The sequence below is a fragment of the Tubulanus polymorphus genome, chromosome 1, assembly GCF_964204645.1.
Source record: "Tubulanus polymorphus chromosome 1, tnTubPoly1.2, whole genome shotgun sequence".
In the NCBI taxonomy this organism is placed as follows: domain Eukaryota; kingdom Metazoa; phylum Nemertea; class Palaeonemertea; order Tubulaniformes; family Tubulanidae; genus Tubulanus; species Tubulanus polymorphus.
Window position 1 is genome coordinate 1,077,131 of NC_134025.1, and position 17,886 is coordinate 1,095,016.

Here is a 17,886-nt window from a genome sequence, read left to right on the forward strand (position 1 = left end):
CAATCTTCAGTAAGAGATAAAGCTCTACCGAACATTGAACCTCGAAACACTATACAGAATGAAGTTCTAACAACGCAAACAAATATTTACTGAATCAAAGTCCAATCTGAAAGGTGAAGGATCAGTTCTTATGTAACGTCATTTGAGGACCTCTCTCCATTTCTAAGCATCCGTGAAATCAGATCAGAGCAATAAATCTACATTCTTACTTATAAATGAACATATTTTATTTGATAAACATCATATGGCGGCAGTATTTACAAAGTTTTACATCATATTTGAAAAGCTAAATTGTATTTATCACAACAATAAGATGTGGAATTTGATTGTTCATTGCTGGCACCATTTCGCAATCAATGTATCTCCATTTTCAACTGAATAGAATGATAATTGTCTGAGGTCGTTATCTAGGTCTATTTCAGGACCAGTTGTCTAGAAATAGAGTAACCAGAACACAACGTTTTATCATATGACAGAGACGTGTACCGGTAGATACCGACATTTGACAATAAATACTCTACTTACATCTTTACTGATATACGATAGTTTTAATGTAGATATATCCGCTTTCAATAATCTATTCACTAAAGTTTTAACCTTCTGTACAGTCATCGTTACTGTAAATAAAATCATCACGAATATGAAATACCGGTGAAACACCTGATGTAATTTCATATAGGAATTAACACTTACATGGTAATTTTTTCGTTAAAGTTTTCTTAGGTGGCGATTGTGGACATGTAATAGACACAGCTGTAATCAGTTAAAGAGGGTTTGAATCTTAAAACATTTCTAAATTAACCGGTTTGTCTTGAAAAAGGATACAAATTAAGTTGTCTTTCAGTGTAGTACTTTGCTGTTTCATTTCCGATTGTTCTGCTGCTCCATAATCTAAATTCATAGAAAAATTTTTCATTGAAATAATGAAATACACAACTAAATTACAGAGGACTTGAAATGAAATACGTACGCTCAACTATGTGTTGATATCTCGGATGTTGCAGGATAAATTCTGCGCTAGGTTTGTTTAGGATTGGATCGGAATTCCCTCCTGCCTCTAACCACATAGGTCCAAATCTCTTCAAATAATCAATTTCTGAACCTTTCCTTTCCGCAGTCGTCACCTTAAGTACAATTCATAATGATTGATGAAATGAATAAAAGTTGTTTCTACAGTGGTTATGATGATGAGAAATGCCTAATCACACAAACCTCTGTTCTATCACACACTTTCAGATTTCCTAATTTAGCGATGAGAAGTTGTCTGAGTGTTTCCACATTCACTGTTTCACATAATGGATTTTTCTTGAATCGAATTTCTTCTAATTTCATCAGTTTGTTCAATTCATTGATGGAAGACCACTTCATATAGAAAATAGATCTCGGTTCAACAATAATCTCTTAATGTGTCAAATTCCAACAAAGAACCGAATCACTGGACATTAGTTTAATTCATAGTTAGTGACTTAAAAATAAAATTTGAAAGTCTTCTTACCTCAGATATCTTATTCCTACTCAATGATAGAGACAATAGATTTGTGAAAGCTGTTGTTTTTTCTGTTGGATTTCCGGGTAATGAAATCTGATCTAAACCAGTTCCGTTGAGAACCAGAGTTTCTAACCTAGAAAAAAAACATAAATATTCAAATAATGAATTGAAATTTCTTTTTAAAAGATACTTTTCGAATATTTTCTGATAGAATTCCAACCTCTTCAGCGAAGATAGTTTCATAACTTCGTCCCAGTTGTCGAGAGGATTTGATTCGAGGTTTAGAATTTTCAGTCGATTCAGCAGATTCCGGGGATTCGTTAATGTTTGTAGTTCAAGGAAACAAATGTGAAGATTCTCTAGATTCGGCCACATTTCAGAACAGAATAAAATCTAGAAAATAAAATAGAACTTGATCAAAACAAAGCGAAATCGGAAAGTTTGAGAATTTATTTTGAAAAGACTTACGTCACTGAAACTCATCTGCAGTTTCATTCTGTTCATGTATAGCGTTTGAAGACTTGAAAAACATTCTTTCAGTTTTGAAGGATTTTCAGGTAAAGTTAATCTATTTTCACTGCAATAAAAAGAATTCAAATACAATTTCTATTTGATGTTCTTTTTAAAATATAAAACCAATTAGAACCCTTACCTAATATTGAGCGATTTCAGTAATTTCAACTGATTTGTTATTTTGGACACCTCTTCCCAGGAAGGGATAAGATTTTGCGATAAATCCAGTTCTATGATGTTAGCTACATTTTGACTCAATAAGTGATAAGAGGCTGCACCGAAAACTTTCATATTCCTCAAGACAACTTCTTCCAACTTCTCAAACTCACTGCAAATAGATTGGCAAAAAACAGTATTGAATTCCAAGAAGAGTTATTGAATTCCTGGAACATGTTTTTGATTCTTAGAAGTGTAAAATGAACGGATATTTTCATTTACCTTTGTTTTTTATTCACTTTATCAAATCCTACTAATTCAACTGATGTAGTGGTTTTATTTCGACCAGTATTAATGAACAGTTTGTCTGTATTAGCATCAGTTTCATCAATCAAACCGTATCTTTCATTTACAGCAGCAAAACAACTCATACCAACCTCAGCTTTCTTAGGACGTATGAACGAACCACCAGTTGGAGAACTAATCAAAAATGTAAATACATGTATCTCTGTATGTCTATCTATATTGACACCACCAAAATCATTAGTTAGTGACCACACCTAATTTTTTATATTAAGCTTTTTATCAAATAGCCCTGAACTATCGAAGAAGTAAACTAAATCTACGGTGTGTTTTCTGAAAATCACGATAATTGATATTTTTTGATACCTAGTTTTGAAGTAAACAATTCCATCTTTAGAACCATCATGTTTGCCTCTTTCGGAATCATCCCATTCTACACCTAACCATTGACCTTTAAATCAGAAAAGCACAACATAAAGATTTATCATCAAAAAGTTCATTAGCAGGTTCTGTTGTATCTGTATTGATATTGAGATGAAAGTAGTCCTGATAAGTAAGACGTATTTGGCAACAGGGTCAGGGAGGAGAACTAGTATTAATTTACCTTCAGTAGGAGGAACAGTTCCCATATATCTGACAGTAGCTATGAACCCATCACACACTATTCTACTGCCCACTTCTATATCATTCTTAACCATAGTTTCTAAAAAAGTAAAATACAGAAAACCAATCAATCAGAATGGCTCACATTTACAATAACGAAATATAGCTGTCAAGTTTTAATGAATCGGCGTTAATGAATGAACGAGTCGTTTAATCGTCCCTGCTTACCTTGTTGCTGTTTAAACTGTCTGTACATCGTTGAACTCTTAATTAGTAAACAAATATTCCCGGCATTTTGACTTGATTAATTAAAAAATGCTTAATGAGATGAGATAAACAAGTCGAGAAAATTCTTCGCTCGACGACCTTCGACGACACTAGATAATTCTTAGCGTCACCAATTCACCGAATTTTGAGTATTTCTAAACTTGGTGGCAGCACCATACGGTGCCCTAGCGGAATTTCTGTGAACTAATGTAATAACTGGAGATAGAATTACGATGATTTGTATAGATTTAAGTGATTATCATTTAACGGAATATCAGAATAAGTATTTTAACCGTGAAATAACAGCATTTCATAAAAAAAGACCGGAGTTGGATGTTACATTGGTTCACAAAAATTCCGCTAGGGACCCGGAAGGTGCTGCCACTCAACTCAATACGGCAGAATTCGACACTAACCCGGAAATAAAATCCAATAATATTTGATTTTTCCTATTTTTCGGTAAAATTGTTACTAAATGCAAATATTAGGTGAATTCGGCCTGAGGTATCAGATAATAATTGAAGAATCTTACGATTGATAGTTTTTTGATGTGAAAGAATTTTTTAAGGTGAGTTACCGTGAAGAATAGACCAGATTTTCATATAAGTCAAAATGTAAATCAATTTTATTTTTCATTACACCGGTTTTTTTTTAACTAGCGGGTCGAGAGTGATGGATAAAGATACGATTGATTTCAATAAACTCGAACGAGAATTGGAAGCAGCGGTTGAAGCTGATGCTAAATACAACAGAGAGAATGACGCCAAATTCAGAGCAATTCATCAAAAAGTTGCGAGTTATGATGAATTCAGGTATTTAGATAAATAAACTAAAATTGTTATTTTTAACTCTAAACTGTGGAACTCTGTCCCAATGAGATAAAGTTTTCTCCATGATTTTTGAATTTTTCATATTGATTGTTCTATTTCAGGGATATTGTTTTGGCATCGCATCTAAAACCGTTAGAAAAAAAAGACAAAATAAACGACATGAAATTTCAACAGCCATGGAACGTGCACGCTGATTCTACTCCTGGAGGGAAATCTGCATCTGAACGTGAAACTAATCAGATCAAAACGGTGAATATCAATGATAGAAATAGCAGAAAAATGTCAATATCTGATCAGTTCATCCAGTGGGTGAATTTAGGAAAATTGGAAAATTTCTGGGATAAAACAGCCACACTGGATTCCCATGGTCCCCCTCAGTGTTTTGAAATGATGCAAATTCAGAGATGATCGATGTCATATATGCAGCTGTTTTGATTATATCTATCCTTAAAAAAAGCAACTTTAACGGGAAGGCAGATGAGTCTGGAGCTCTGAAAATACCCCCTAGATCTACGCCTTCAATAGCATCCCTATCTAATATATCACTTATTGAGATGTCACTTTTATTACTATTTCAGAGTGAAAAAGTTCCGTCCACCAGCCATGAATTCTCCAAAAACTGGAAACGTCTAAAAACCTCCGCCGAAAAATACGATTTTCTATCATTTGTAGGAGTGGAAAATTTGGAGAAAATTTTTAAAATTGAAATTGCATTCGGTTTATTGGGTGAAATAGTAACCGCGCTGCTGCTGAACGAAAATTCGAACTGTGAATTCATCTTCAACGTGTTAGAAACGTTATCACGCTGTGGAAGGTTTCAGTTATCTGTAGAATTCCTGTCGAAGAAAGAATCGAAAACAATTAGTGATTTATTTGATAGAGTCGATAAAGAAGCTGATATCGATATTTCTAGAGTGGAAACTGTAAAAAAAAAATATTTGAATTAAGTAATTTATTAATCGACCAGTTTTGATTTGATTTTGACTGTTTGAAATCCTAAAAGTTTCTCATAATTTGTAAATTTTATTTAAGAAAAAATAAATATATTTATACTTTCGATAATTGATATTTCGTGTCTATTTTTATCTGCGTCCACGATGAAAGATTGAATAAAATTTGAATTAATTTTTTCCAAGTAGTCAAATTATAGTGACATACTAGTAAGAAAGACGGTCGGATAAGAGAATAAATAGATGCTGGCAAAAATTACAGCGCATACAGATCTTGACCGTATGGTGCTGCCTCTATACATATCGTTAACGGTAAATACGTGAACTAATTTAATACTCGCATGCCACAGTAGGAATATTGCCCAGTGGAGTTAGTTCATCCGTTCGCCGCTAACGAAATATATAGGGGCAGCACTTAACGGCAAAGATCTTACACTACGGCATTGGTTCGTGCTGCCCGGCCCTACAGTTTAGAAATTCTAAAATTCTTAAAATTGCTGAAACTACAAACAACCACCTATAAAAAGCTATCTTTTTTCTGTTGATTGAAACAAATGAAATTTCCGTTAAAAAGTTATATAAAGACCAACATGAGAGGATGATGAGTGTCTCATGTGATGATATAAAAGAGTCGAATAAATCAACAATTATAGAATTCATTATCCCTCGCACATTACCAATAAGTTTTCCCCGAGATAATCAGCGACGAGACGACATCGCCAGAATCACGAGATTAAAGATTTTGTCAAAAGAAAGCACTGGGCATGCCTGTGATGAGAGGCATTAATCGCTGCGAGCATATGGTCTAACGCGGCACACAAATAAATTGACGGCCTTGGAATAGAAATATCTTGATGTGTCCTTTTTCACACCCTTGCCATGTGCCAACCCGGCATTGTCCATAGTAATTAATCACGTCCCATCATCACTCTATTTACGGAAATTAAACGGATATCAAATTTCTGATGTCCACGCCTGTGCGGTAACCATGGCAAAGTCACAGATCAAATAACAACTTTTAGCAGCCTCAGAATAATTGACGTCAATATTGCGCCATTAGTTTTACTGGGGCCGAATTTCGTTATTCACATCATGAAAATCACACAGATTAAATGATCACAATATGGCCTCATCCCGCGGAATCGTACTTGTATATTGCTAAATTATTAGATCATCATTATTGTGACAAGTCCCTCGGGGAAAATCCCAATAAATCTCAGGGCGTGACCCGTGAAGTAATGCAGTGCCTAAGGTAAATGTACTAGAAATAGAATAGATGTAATAGGTTTGTGTCCTTTTCATCAACCTCGTCTCACTCTCCATTCGCAGCGAACACATTATTGCCAACTCGACTCGTGATGTACTGATGTAACTAAGCAACTGCAATTATCCAAACCGTACGCACTATTCAGTTAAATCATTCAATGCTGCAACACCCGCACAAACCTGACACTCCAGACCATTCTCAACTTGAAAATGGATCATTAAGGGATATATTACATGAAAACAACTCCATATCGAGTGGATTTAAAATGAATGGAACCGTAGCTCCATGCGACGAACATACGAACATGGAGCATCAACACACAAATGGGAAGCATGGAGCGGGAATTCAACTTTCAACGATCGAAAATGAAGAAAATCAAGATGTATCAGAACCAGAAAAAGCTGACAATGAGCCGAAAGAAGAACAGGACAAGACACCACTACCGGAGGTCTCCCCGTCACATGTTCGAACCACCTATGAGGCCGTGGCATTCTGTTCAGCAATCGTAAAAAGACCGAAATTATCTTTTGGTGAGTGATATATTTGAAATATTCAAAATAGATTTTATTGAATTGATTGATGATAGCCTAATTAATTGTGTTGTTTCAGTTTGTGTATGTACGTATGTCTCTAACATATAACTAGATATATTGATTGACCAGTGGCTATACACGTGATTCACCATATGGTATATCAGAATTATGCGACACGATGTGGCAGATATTCACAAGACCATTCCTGAACAATTAGGCTAACCGAATAATTGATGATATAACCATGGGTCAATATATACAGTATTAAATGACCAGGGCCAATGAAAAGGATTAGCATCTTTTATGTTCAGAAGTTTAAGATCAATTTTGTTTTTCATTTCAATTTAGTCCAGTTAATTCTTTTTGTGAAACTGACTTCTGGGTTAAGTTTCATGAAAACGTTAAAGCATCTGAAACTATTACGATTGAATCGCTATCCTCAATGGAAATATGAAGTTACTAAAAGCATTTACATCAAATTTGAGCATTTTTTGTCATGAAACTGACTCGTCTGGGCAAGTCTATAATGTCAAATACTCCTACGCTTAAACTATTTATCTTACTATCTTAGAAACTATTTTGTAAACCTTCTTACTCGTTTCAGGACTGGCTCTGGCTTGCCATTTCATTGTGATATTCATCACACTCATTCTATTTAGAACGGGATACAACATTCTGCCGCTCGAGTTCGACAGGTTACCTTTATCGTTAGAAGACGATGTCGACTATCGAAGAGGACTGGCCTGGCAGAATAAGAATTCTGAGGGGGAAATCGGATCCTCGGTACCTGCGAATGCGTCGGTCGGTCGAGTCGAAGAGGAAAGATCTCAAGTAACTGATGCTTTGTCGGTGATGTTTGAGGTCCCAGGTGGAAACGTTTTTACTAAATCTCATCTAGAGACGATTAAACGCGTACAAGAAGAGATTTTCAACATGACAGAATATCAAGATAATTTTTGTTTACTAATGGCTGGACAGTGCGTACCACCGACCTCTATCATTCAGTATTTCGATGGTAAAACGGCGGCTAAACTCAGCAATCCGTACTTCAATGATCCGACATTTTCGAATATTCCCGGAATTCTGAACACGGCGAATAATCATCCGTTATTGAAGAAAGGCTTGCAAGCGTTTTTAGGGAAAAACAGCGAAATATCCGCAAGCAGAGCCGTATCATCGATTACAACGGTATCGATAATGTTCGCTGGTCCGCTCGCCGGGTATCAGAATGTCTCTCATCTAGAAGCTGAACAGGAGGCTAAAATATCGAAGTTTTACAGAGAAAAACTGACGCCGCTTTTAGATAACTATTTTCGGAACGGTGTCGATGGAATGGATGTGATATATCTGAGCGGTACGGCGATATCTACCGGTATTTCGGGACAAGCAATGTCTGATATGATGTTGGTAATCGGTAGTTTAGTATTCATATTCGGATTCATGGCTTTTCAAACCGGCTCGTTCTGGGTGACCGGTTGGGCAGTATTCAGCATTGTCGCCTGTTTCTTCAGCACAAATCTCATCTATCGGATCGTATTGGATTTTCAATATTTGGGCACGTTTCACATTCTCTCCGTGTTCATCATTCTCGGAATCGGTGCCGACGACATCTTCGTTTTCTACGACACGTGGAAAGAGTGCGGGTTCCGGAAATACCCGAGTATAGCTCATCGTCTTTCCGATTGTTACCGAAGAGCTTCAGCCGCTATGTTTTTCACATCAGCCACGACTGCCGTGGCATTTTTTGTAAGCGGTGCGTCGCCGCTGTTAGGTGTTTCGTCGTTCGGAGTTTTCTCCGGTGTTTTAGTCATCGTTAACTATTTGTCGGTGATTATATTCTTCCCGACGGTTGTAGTAACTTATCATCTATACTGGGAGAAATTTAAATGCTGTTGTTGTTGTCCGGCGCCGAGTCATGTCGATGGAGACAGTTCTACTGAGGTTGCCGTCCGTCAGAAAAGTCACCGCAATCATCCGGTCGTTCGATTCTTCCGCGGTCCTTTCTTCAACTTCATTTCTCATAAATTCATTCGACTTGTAATGATCGCCGTTTCGCTAATTGTCGTCATCGTTTTCGGCTATTTCGCTTCTCAAATTCAAATCAACGAAGAACAGGTACGCGTCAATGCATCGCGAATAACGACTGATTATTTTGAAATTTAAGATTAACCGTATTAAGAAAACTTCGAGAGAAGTGACGTTTCGAATCAATTCTATGAGCCATGCAAAAAAACAAAGATTTACAGAAGTGAGTCGAGGTGGCTCCCTTGGTTGTTCTTGGTTTTCCTTTTCGATTAGATAACGATAATTCACTTGTCTATTGATACGAAACTGATTCTTCTGCAGGTGAAATTTATGAGCGAGACAACGAATATTGGTAAAGCTCTGGACAGACGATCAAATGCGTTTAAACAAGTTTCAACCCAGAACAAAGTGGTCGTTAAGATAATGTGGGGTCTAGGATTCAGAGATATGTCCGTGTGTCATAAAACGGATTATAAATGTAAAGGCAACGTGGTCTGGGATGATACATTCGATTTAAACCCACCTCCAGTTCAGATGGCTCTACTGGTTTGTATAGTACATTCGACTTTAATTCTATTCAGAAATAAATGTGATCAATTTTTACAAACCTGATGGACGGATACTACGTTATACTGCTAGGTTATTACATGATGAAGCTTCAAAAGCTCGCAAAATGAAATAGCTAACCTATAAAGTACTATTCGTCTATTTTAATTTATTCTACACCATAGTTAACACGCCTCCTCTGCAAATTTCCTATCCAAAAACAAATTGTCTTCTTTCGACTAAGTCTTTAACGGATCATTATTTTTCGATATTTGACTTTTTCTCTCTCCTCAATTCGGTAGAATTTCTGTCAAAAACTGAAGACGAATTTAACCGCTCAACAAATCGATGATTTGAAGATTGCTCGGGACATTGTAACCGGAGAGCTGGAAATTCGATGTTTCATGGATGATTTAGAGCAGTTTCTACAGGTAACTATTATGCGTCATCGCCGCTATTTTCGGACGATGGAAAGTGATCATTTTCGACGTGATAATTGTGAATATCGCAGGGGAGACAGTTCTATACTGCGCGAGAAGAGTGTTCAATTTACACCTAGTAAATACCCATCATCAAACTGTGAAATCTTTAAATGCTCCGGGGATGTACTTCATCAGTTCGGGCAGGTCGTAATTTGACGACGTACGGATATGACCACTTTTAAGTGGTCATATCTGTACGTCGTAAAATAACACTATAAGGGTTCTTATAGTGAAATCTTCCATCCAAGTATTAACAGAAAAGGGCACAAAATTCTCTGTTTATTCTCTATTTCTCTGAACTAACACAGTCTTATAGCAGCTTTCTGGGTCATAGATCTTGATACAGTCTTATATAGCAACCTGCTGGGGTTATAGCAGTTTTCTGGGGCATCATGACCAATTGAAAAAACAACCGATATGTTAAACCGTAGACTTTGTATGTGTAGGAGTCAGTCGTTAAAAAGATTTTTATCGGGTATTTTTTTCCAGAATGAAAACAACGCGACGGTCAGCGGGTCGGCGAAATACCCGCCCGGAACTGATTATACATTACCGACTTCCGAAATTAAAATTCAAGATTTTATGTCGAAAAATCCACTGATTTATAACGTGACGACATTGAACGATTATTTCTACCGATATTTCGAGGTATGTCATATATCTATAAAATCACAATAGAATTTTTGAACGGTTATTTCTATTGTTAGAAACAGATGTTATTAGAGTTTGATGATGATCCATTCATGATATGCAGACATAGAGCATTCTGGTTCTCCGACCCGTTCATCTGGAATACTTTCCCAATCAAATCTATCGATGTTTTTAAATCGAATCCTAAACACCCGTCTGTTCATCGAAGCTTTTTCTTTGTATCATGTATAATCAACGAGCATTTTATACATGGATTTTAGGCTCAATAAAGTATTATCATTCAATCATTATCAATGATAATTGATGTATTATATTTCACAGCCCTGTGCCACTGCGGTGTGTACAATGGATACGATGTTTGAAATACGGGGGATTATACGCACAAGGGAACCGTATATATTGATTCATGTATTGAAATAAATTATAAACCGTTCAATTATACGGTAACACCAGAATGAATCCATAACAATCTCGAATTACGACAAGAATAATCAACATCGAATACTGATGTCATATTGGCCGTCAACTGGACTATACTGTTAGCCACGAGTAATATTGGCCGTCAACTGGACTATACTGTTAGCTACATTTGACGGCCAATATTACTCGCATGTGTCTGTTTATTATCTGGTGGAAAATGTTTCTATGCAGCGATAAATAGTTGATTTCACTCGTCTGTTCCTGAAACAATGAAAACGATAACCGAGACACGGAATTGTGACGACATCGAGGAATTTTGACAAGTTCTGAGTTGAATTATTAATGAAACAACTGAGCTCTAAACTCATCATCATCATCTCGATACTTCACGGGTCTATTAAATTATTCATTGTTTTAGATAATTCTCGACTATTGGTTACACAGCGGTTATTCACCTAACTACAGAACGTTGAACCCGTACGCGCAGTATTCATCTTTACTCGGGTCGTCGCCGCTAGGTGGCAGTAGTTCGTACGAGATCCCAGGCCGAGGTATCGAAATCAATTGAATATTAAGATGAGTTAATTGTTTGAGATGATTCAATATTGTTGATATTAATGTGCGCTAAAACTGAGTTCATGAAATCCAGAAATTGTTTCGATGTATTAATTTTTCATACTGACCATTAATGAAACACTCTTGAGTCCCTTGTTGTGACTATTAATATAAGATCCCACAATTAAGAGTTAATAATTTCTATGAGTTAGTAGTTTATTCAAACGTTTCGACAACATTATTTTAAGTCATCTTCGCAAATACCGTATTCAACTATTAGGATAAAGTCGAAACGTTGAATAAACTACTCTACTAGCTCAAGAAAACATTTCGGATTTCTTTGATTCCTAGTGTAGGATTTTATAATACCCGGTATTTATTTCAGGTGGAATGATTTATGGTACGCATTTACGTTACGCAGCTATCAGCATCAATACGACTCTAGTAGGAAGTACACTCGGTTATCCCACTGGTTTACCTGTCAGAGATAAGTGGGAACAATTCGTCACCGAAGAGGTAAGAAAATCTCTATAGTTTATTTCATGATAAGTTATCGGTAAATATCGATAAAACACTCTGAGCGATCCGTGTTGTAAAGAAATCCCACAATACGATTAAAAAAGAGTTTGAAATGTCTCCTAGCTCTATATCTCATCTCATACTGATCTCATTATTCCTGATGGTGACTTCAATGATTAAGTCGAAACCTTCAATATAACTTTTCGGACTTTATTTTGATACTCAGGGTGAGAATTTTGCACTGATATCTACATTAGATTTCTACCATTTCTGTAAGCTCTAAACTGGCGGTGAAGCTTAAGGAATCTATTCAGTGATATCTTGCGAATATTTTTACCGATTCTGCAATATTTATCTTTCAGTTAAAGGAGTTACCGCGTCAGTTACGGAGCGGTTTCCAGTCAACACCTTCTGGAATAAACACGTGGCATTGGTTGAAAGTACAGAAAGTAAGTGCGGAAATATTATATTTGTGTGGCATCCATTGATGGTTCAGTCTAATTGGATTCTGATTTTATTTTTCTATTTTCACAGAGTTTAGCCAGTTCTGCTATAAACGGTATCATCATCGGAATTTGTATCGCTTATCCGATTCTGTTATTGGCTACGAAGAATCTTTTCGTCGCCGGTTTCGCAGTTTTAAACATTTGTTTTATCGCTGTTTCTGTAGTCGGTGTAATTCCGATGGCCGGATGGAAATTAGGGGTAAGTCGTCATCTCGTCACACATAGTTAATTTTTCGAGAAATTCTATTTATCATAATGTATGTTATTGTGATTTGTAGGTTTTGGAGTCGTTAAACCTGGTACTTGTAGTCGGATTATCAGTTGATTATGTTGTCCATCTCGCTGAAGGATACAGTAGATCAGTGCGCTCCGACCGTTTAGGAAGAGTTCACGAAATGTTAGACCAAGTCGGAATATCTATAATATCCGGAGCTTGTACAACATTAGGCGCCTCTTTGTTCATGTTTTTCGCTGTGATTCTATTCTTCACGCAGTTCGGTATTTTCTTGTTTTGTACGATCGGTTTTTCGATATTTTATTCGCTGTTGTTTTTCACGGCTGTGTTGTGCACGCTCGGGCCTCAGGGTGAATTCGGTTCGATTTTACCGTTCGGTCGATGGATCAAACGGAAATTCAAGGGTAGAAGTGTAGTTGATGTTGATTGCGCTGTCTGTGATGGTAAGGGATTTTATACCCCGGAATGTGAGCAAGTTAATGGTTCTCAGTAAAAGCCTTAAGTTAAAAGACAACTCCATAAATGAGTCAGGAACGAGTTACCCAAAAGGTTGGTGATAGCGTGGATGTATAAACTATGAGCTCTTACATCCATGGTCAAAGGTTTATCAGTTGACATATAATAGTGATATTCAATGATACATCCATGGCCGGTATTTCTAATGATCCGATGATTATCTTTGAACAATGATAACTTTGAAGATGGCTGAATAGTTCAGATACTAGTTGGAATTGTATCGGACAGTAAGCAGGTTCCAGCGCCTATACAGTTTGACTACAGTTGACAGATTTTAAGTTAATTAAGCGTAAAAGAACCGCGAAGCTAGGCCCTGATGATCGGGTGTCCGGTAAAAATTGAGGGTTATCAAAGATGTGTTAATTGGTAAAGAAGATGGTGTTTCTGTACACGGAGCCCCGTCCATGATTTCTCATGATCTCAGACATTTCACCTCCTATACGTAACTACATATTTATATGTATTTGTTGACCGATATTTGTTGTTGTAAATTTGATAGTTTAAATTGTTACATGTAGAAAATCTGTGTTTACCTGTAGCTTTTAACAAAACAGAGTTTTTTATGTGGAAAAAATTTATCGTAAACGTTTGACAAAGGTAAATATATAATGTTGATATTCTTCACATCGATTTCATTTTACTGATGTAACACATTAGGCGGTGGCCACGTTTGATGTTGATGTACAAGATTTTGGCCCTTTTCGATTGTACCGTTCCAGAAGAGGAATCGTATCTGCTTTATCACGGCAGATATATATCTTCCAGCGAGAAGAATTTTTCGTATTTCGGAAGAGCATGGCGCAATCTTTGAAGCGAGAGATTTTTCTAACAAAAGTTATCGCTGCAAAATCATTTGATTGAACAAATTTTACAAAAATACTTTATTTGCTTCTTCTAATTACACGAAGAAAAACTTTAATCACACTTTTCACCGGAAGTTTCATATTCAACAAGAAAATCATCATCAAATGTAGAGAAAGAGAATAATCAGTTCCGGCTCCAAATCGCTTTATCACCAACAATTAATAAAATACACCAAATCATGAACAACTTCCACAATCAATGAAACGAAATGATCATCTGTTCATGTAAACCTCCGGTGGAAACCCGTGTGTCCATCTCAAATTCTCATTGGGTTTGATGATTTCTAGTTTTTGACACGATTTATTTGTAATATCGTATTTCGAGCCCCGAAAAAATAGACTGACATTAGGACATTGACCTAGATTCAGAGCTAGCAACTCGGGGCAATCTAAATCGACCCTAATCACGTCATTGCATCCGAATAGATTTAAGTATTTCATCGGCGGCGCTTGCAAATTTAACTCGGAAAATTCCGAACTTTTTTCCAAGTTTAAGTGGGATATATTGGGACATCCTTTCAGCGCCATTTGGAGGACGTAGTCGGGAAGACTGCACCGATATAGGACAACAGTTTTAGCAAGAGGGGTACTAACACTTAACATGTTCACTCGACAATCAAATAATCTTAAAAACCCTATAGAAGAAAACGCCTGTATAACACATGATTCTAGACATATTTGGTCGTCGCTACAAAGATTCAATTCTATAGAATCAACGCTAGAACATTGGATAACTAACGTTCTTAGATTAGGTATACCGACCAGAGCAACTTTACAAATATGATCGGCAACGACATACATGTGACTGAGAGACGACAAATCGTTCTCGCTTTCGTTATGGATAACTCGTAGTGTAGGACTCCGGATCAACAACGTACGACATGAGAAATTATCCAGGATGCTAAACTCCTGGATATTCGGACAGCAGATTTCATCTACGGATAAATCTTCGGTTGACAATTGACCGACTTTCAGAGATAGAATCGTCGGATTGTTTATCAAAGTTTCTCTAAGGCTTCGCATGTCTAAATTATCGCAACAGAAAAGTTCAAGAACGGCGAGTCGTTCGCTGCGTATGTTAATCGCTCGAAGAACACTTCCACCATCTATAAACACACGGCGCAATCGAGGAGCGAAAACTTCTAAATGTTCCATCGATTCCATACCGTGATCGATGGTTAAATGTCGCAGATTTCCAGCCGTTATACTGACAAACAACACGCCCCAAATATTAAACAGATATATCTTCTGAAGCGACGCCGAAATCAAGCGAATTCCGTGAAGTCTCTGAAAAGATAATTACTCTGTGTATGATTATATATGCATGGATACCTTGTTTGTGTAATTCAATTATTATCGGTTTCGATGAAGATCGTTTTAATTTGAATCAAGTCATGTTTATCACATTGAACATGTGTTATACCGATATATTACAATTCTATGACGTGTAACTCTACTGCTGTATAGACGTATCGTGTATATATCAGTATCATATACAACACTTGATGACAAATAGGAATTGTCACAACCAGCCCAGGATACGATCTATAAGGCCCATCTCTAGCACCCTCCAAAACGAAAGGATACATTGCAACAAGAAGAAATGTATTGTCATTGTTGTTAGTCGCTACCGTACCCGACTGGTCACCAATGGTCATCGCACATTCGGCGTGCGAGAGGTCCTGGGTTCGAGGCAGGTTTAGGACAAGCGATCAACCTTGTCTTGAACAAGGTTGATTTTATTTTCTCGAATTTTTATTCCACTTTTGCCTAGAAGCCACTTCCGTGGAAAAATTTCCATTTTTTTATGCAAATTGAAAATGTTCTCGGATAACGCAATCGAGGACTGTGGGGTAGCACCTGCCCCGTTACAAGGGTGACTATAGCAACGCGATTACTACAACAGCTGTTACAATATTGGCGCCATGCTTTCTAGAATTTATGAATGACAAAAACTACTGATAGTAATTTCCTATATTAGAGACAATGTTCATTCGGCTCATTGGAAGTTGTCAGCAAATGAGTTTTTGTGCCAGGGTGGTGACAGATTCCTTCTAGTGAAAATACATTTTACAAATCATTTTAACAATTATTGCTTCCAATAATGCTAAACCCCAGAATACAGCCGTCAATCTATATCGAACTTCTGGTATTTGCCGACACCACGCGATATTTAATTCAGTTTCGTTTCAAATTGCACAGAACTAGATTGTCTAGATCCGTACCGACTATAGCCAAACTGGTAGTGATCTTAATATGAAATCAAACGCTAAGAATGGACAAAGAGTCTGAAATGTTTCCTCGAGCTAGTAATTTATTCAACGTTCTGACTTTATCATAAATATGGTCATCATCTTCTGGGCCCGGTTTCACGAAAAAGTTAAACTCAAATTTTTGGTGTAATTGCCATTAGTTACTTCATGTTTTCAATGAGGACAACAATTCAAACTTAACCGTTTTAGGCTTAAACTTTTTCGTGAAACTGGACCCTGGAATACCGGTATTACTGAAGGGATACTGAAATATTACAGAGGAGAAGCGCTGATTAAACAGCTCAATGAAACAGTTCGGAATCTTTTTTGGGGTTTCATATATTATCGTCACAACACGAATGGTCATCAAATGATCTGTGCTCTTACCTCACAATTACTTATGCTCAGTTTTTTTAAACACGGAAGCTTGCTGACAACTTCCCAAAGTTCATCTAACTCAACCGGAACGAAATGTAGACAGAGAACTGTTAGGAGGTGATTGAAATTCGAATCGGAAATACTATCTACGATCGTCCACCCTTCCTCCATCGCCCTCTCACTTCTCACATCGTTCAAACGAAGTCCCGAATTCACTTTGAGTTTGATCTGTTGTAGTTCTGGTAACGATGCCACTAGATTTGTGACTCCCGTTGCTGTTACGCTCCAACACGCGTTTAACGACAATATTTTCAATTTCTGATAAGATTTCGAGATCAGTTTCAGTTCGGTGTCGGTTATTACGAAGCCGCCGTTTACGTGAATCTGTTCTAAGTGCCGAAGACTCGATAAACTTTCTAAAACCGCCGGAGTCCAAAGCACCGGTAACTGGACGCAGCGTAGATTCACTAGTTTCGGAATTAATGCGAACACCGATTCGTAAACCACGGCATTTTCTTTCCAAGTCAGTTTTTGAATGTGGTGTCCATATGTTCGAAATATTGAAACGATCACAGAAAAATGCCACAGTTCATAATTAGCCGGGTCTATATGAATTGTGCGCCATAACGTCCCCGTATTTTGTAGGATATTTCTCCATTTTCGACACACGAATGAAAGGCCCGGTAAAGCATCTGATACCGGGTGTAAATAGGAGAATATTCGGGCACATAGTTCATCCGGTAATTCGCATAGACCGCGGGCTGTTGTTATAGGCGTAAAGCTCCAGTACATCTCCGGCAAGCTATTCGGTCCTGACCCGACCTCCTCACGCGCCCGATCCGCATTGATAAATCCTATATTATCATAAATGAGTTTATATCCTATATCCGAAACGATGTGTTCATTGATCTACTGCCACACCACGTGACCGATGACGTCAATAAAGCGACGGTTATGAATGAGAAAATGATGAAATCTCACATACTTGAACATCTGTACACATTCGCACTGCGCCACACAGCAATTA

The 17,886-nt window shown here is 37.2% G+C and overlaps 4 protein-coding genes across 4 annotated transcripts; 2 read left to right on the top strand and 2 right to left on the bottom strand.

Moving 5' to 3' along the window:
• Positions 1 to 251: 251 nt before the first annotated feature.
• Positions 252 to 3,429, bottom strand: LOC141909494 (tubulin-specific chaperone E-like). The gene is made up of 14 exons (XM_074799895.1): positions 3,293 to 3,429; positions 3,066 to 3,164; positions 2,828 to 2,912; positions 2,441 to 2,638; positions 2,142 to 2,330; positions 1,958 to 2,066; positions 1,710 to 1,882; positions 1,496 to 1,622; positions 1,213 to 1,362; positions 971 to 1,124; positions 826 to 891; positions 694 to 753; positions 526 to 617; positions 252 to 432 (listed from the first exon to the last, which is right to left on the bottom strand). The coding sequence occupies exons 1-14, from the start codon at positions 3,318 to 3,320 to the stop codon at positions 331 to 333; spliced, it is 1,632 nt and encodes a 543-aa protein (XP_074655996.1). The 5' UTR covers positions 3,321 to 3,429; the 3' UTR covers positions 252 to 330.
• Positions 3,430 to 3,721: 292 nt separating this feature from the next.
• On the top strand, positions 3,722 to 5,140 carry LOC141914828 (dynein axonemal assembly factor 19-like). The gene is made up of 4 exons (XM_074806139.1): positions 3,722 to 3,899; positions 3,991 to 4,143; positions 4,263 to 4,410; positions 4,740 to 5,140. Exons 2-4 carry the CDS (start codon positions 4,004 to 4,006, stop codon positions 5,106 to 5,108), a joined length of 657 nt encoding a protein of 218 aa, XP_074662240.1. The 5' UTR covers positions 3,722 to 3,899; positions 3,991 to 4,003; the 3' UTR covers positions 5,109 to 5,140.
• A 1,503-nt stretch (positions 5,141 to 6,643) lies between these two features.
• LOC141915291 (protein dispatched homolog 1-like) lies at positions 6,644 to 13,343 on the top strand. The gene is made up of 11 exons (XM_074806774.1): positions 6,644 to 6,908; positions 7,516 to 9,026; positions 9,258 to 9,482; positions 9,785 to 9,913; positions 10,454 to 10,612; positions 10,672 to 10,812; positions 11,454 to 11,586; positions 11,976 to 12,106; positions 12,472 to 12,558; positions 12,644 to 12,814; positions 12,894 to 13,343. Exons 1-11 carry the CDS (start codon positions 6,644 to 6,646, stop codon positions 13,341 to 13,343), a joined length of 3,402 nt encoding a protein of 1,133 aa, XP_074662875.1.
• An 883-nt stretch (positions 13,344 to 14,226) lies between these two features.
• LOC141907073 (uncharacterized) lies at positions 14,227 to 17,750 on the bottom strand. Its single transcript, XM_074796646.1, has 2 exons — positions 16,869 to 17,750; positions 14,227 to 15,516 (listed from the first exon to the last, which is right to left on the bottom strand). Exons 1-2 carry the CDS (start codon positions 17,649 to 17,651, stop codon positions 14,443 to 14,445), a joined length of 1,857 nt encoding a protein of 618 aa, XP_074652747.1. The 5' UTR covers positions 17,652 to 17,750; the 3' UTR covers positions 14,227 to 14,442.
• Positions 17,751 to 17,886: the final 136 nt, after the last annotated feature.

Excerpts from the sequence above, each read along its gene's own strand:
- LOC141907073 (XM_074796646.1), bottom strand. The coding sequence starts at position 17,651 with ATGTACTGGAGCTTTACGCCTATAACAACAGCCCGCGGTCTATGCGAA. Across the intron at positions 15,517-16,868 it reads TGAGCATAAGTAATTGTGAG|AGACTTCACGGAATTCGCTT; the intron begins GTAAGAGCACAG and ends TTATCTTTTCAG.
- LOC141914828 (XM_074806139.1), top strand. The coding sequence starts at position 4,004 with ATGGATAAAGATACGATTGATTTCAATAAACTCGAACGAGAATTGGAA. Across the intron at positions 4,144-4,262 it reads GCGAGTTATGATGAATTCAG|GGATATTGTTTTGGCATCGC; the intron begins GTATTTAGATAA and ends GTTCTATTTCAG. Across the intron at positions 4,411-4,739 it reads AAACTAATCAGATCAAAACG|AGTGAAAAAGTTCCGTCCAC; the intron begins GTGAATATCAAT and ends TTACTATTTCAG.
- LOC141915291 (XM_074806774.1), top strand. The coding sequence starts at position 6,644 with ATGAATGGAACCGTAGCTCCATGCGACGAACATACGAACATGGAGCAT. Across the intron at positions 12,559-12,643 it reads ATTGGTTGAAAGTACAGAAA|AGTTTAGCCAGTTCTGCTAT; the intron begins GTAAGTGCGGAA and ends CTATTTTCACAG. Across the intron at positions 12,815-12,893 it reads TGGCCGGATGGAAATTAGGG|GTTTTGGAGTCGTTAAACCT; the intron begins GTAAGTCGTCAT and ends TGTGATTTGTAG.
- LOC141909494 (XM_074799895.1), bottom strand. The coding sequence starts at position 3,320 with ATGTACAGACAGTTTAAACAGCAACAAG. Across the intron at positions 1,623-1,709 it reads AAACTATCTTCGCTGAAGAG|GTTAGAAACTCTGGTTCTCA; the intron begins GTTGGAATTCTA and ends TTTTTTTTCTAG. Across the intron at positions 1,125-1,212 it reads AAGTGTGTGATAGAACAGAG|GTGACGACTGCGGAAAGGAA; the intron begins GTTTGTGTGATT and ends ATTGTACTTAAG.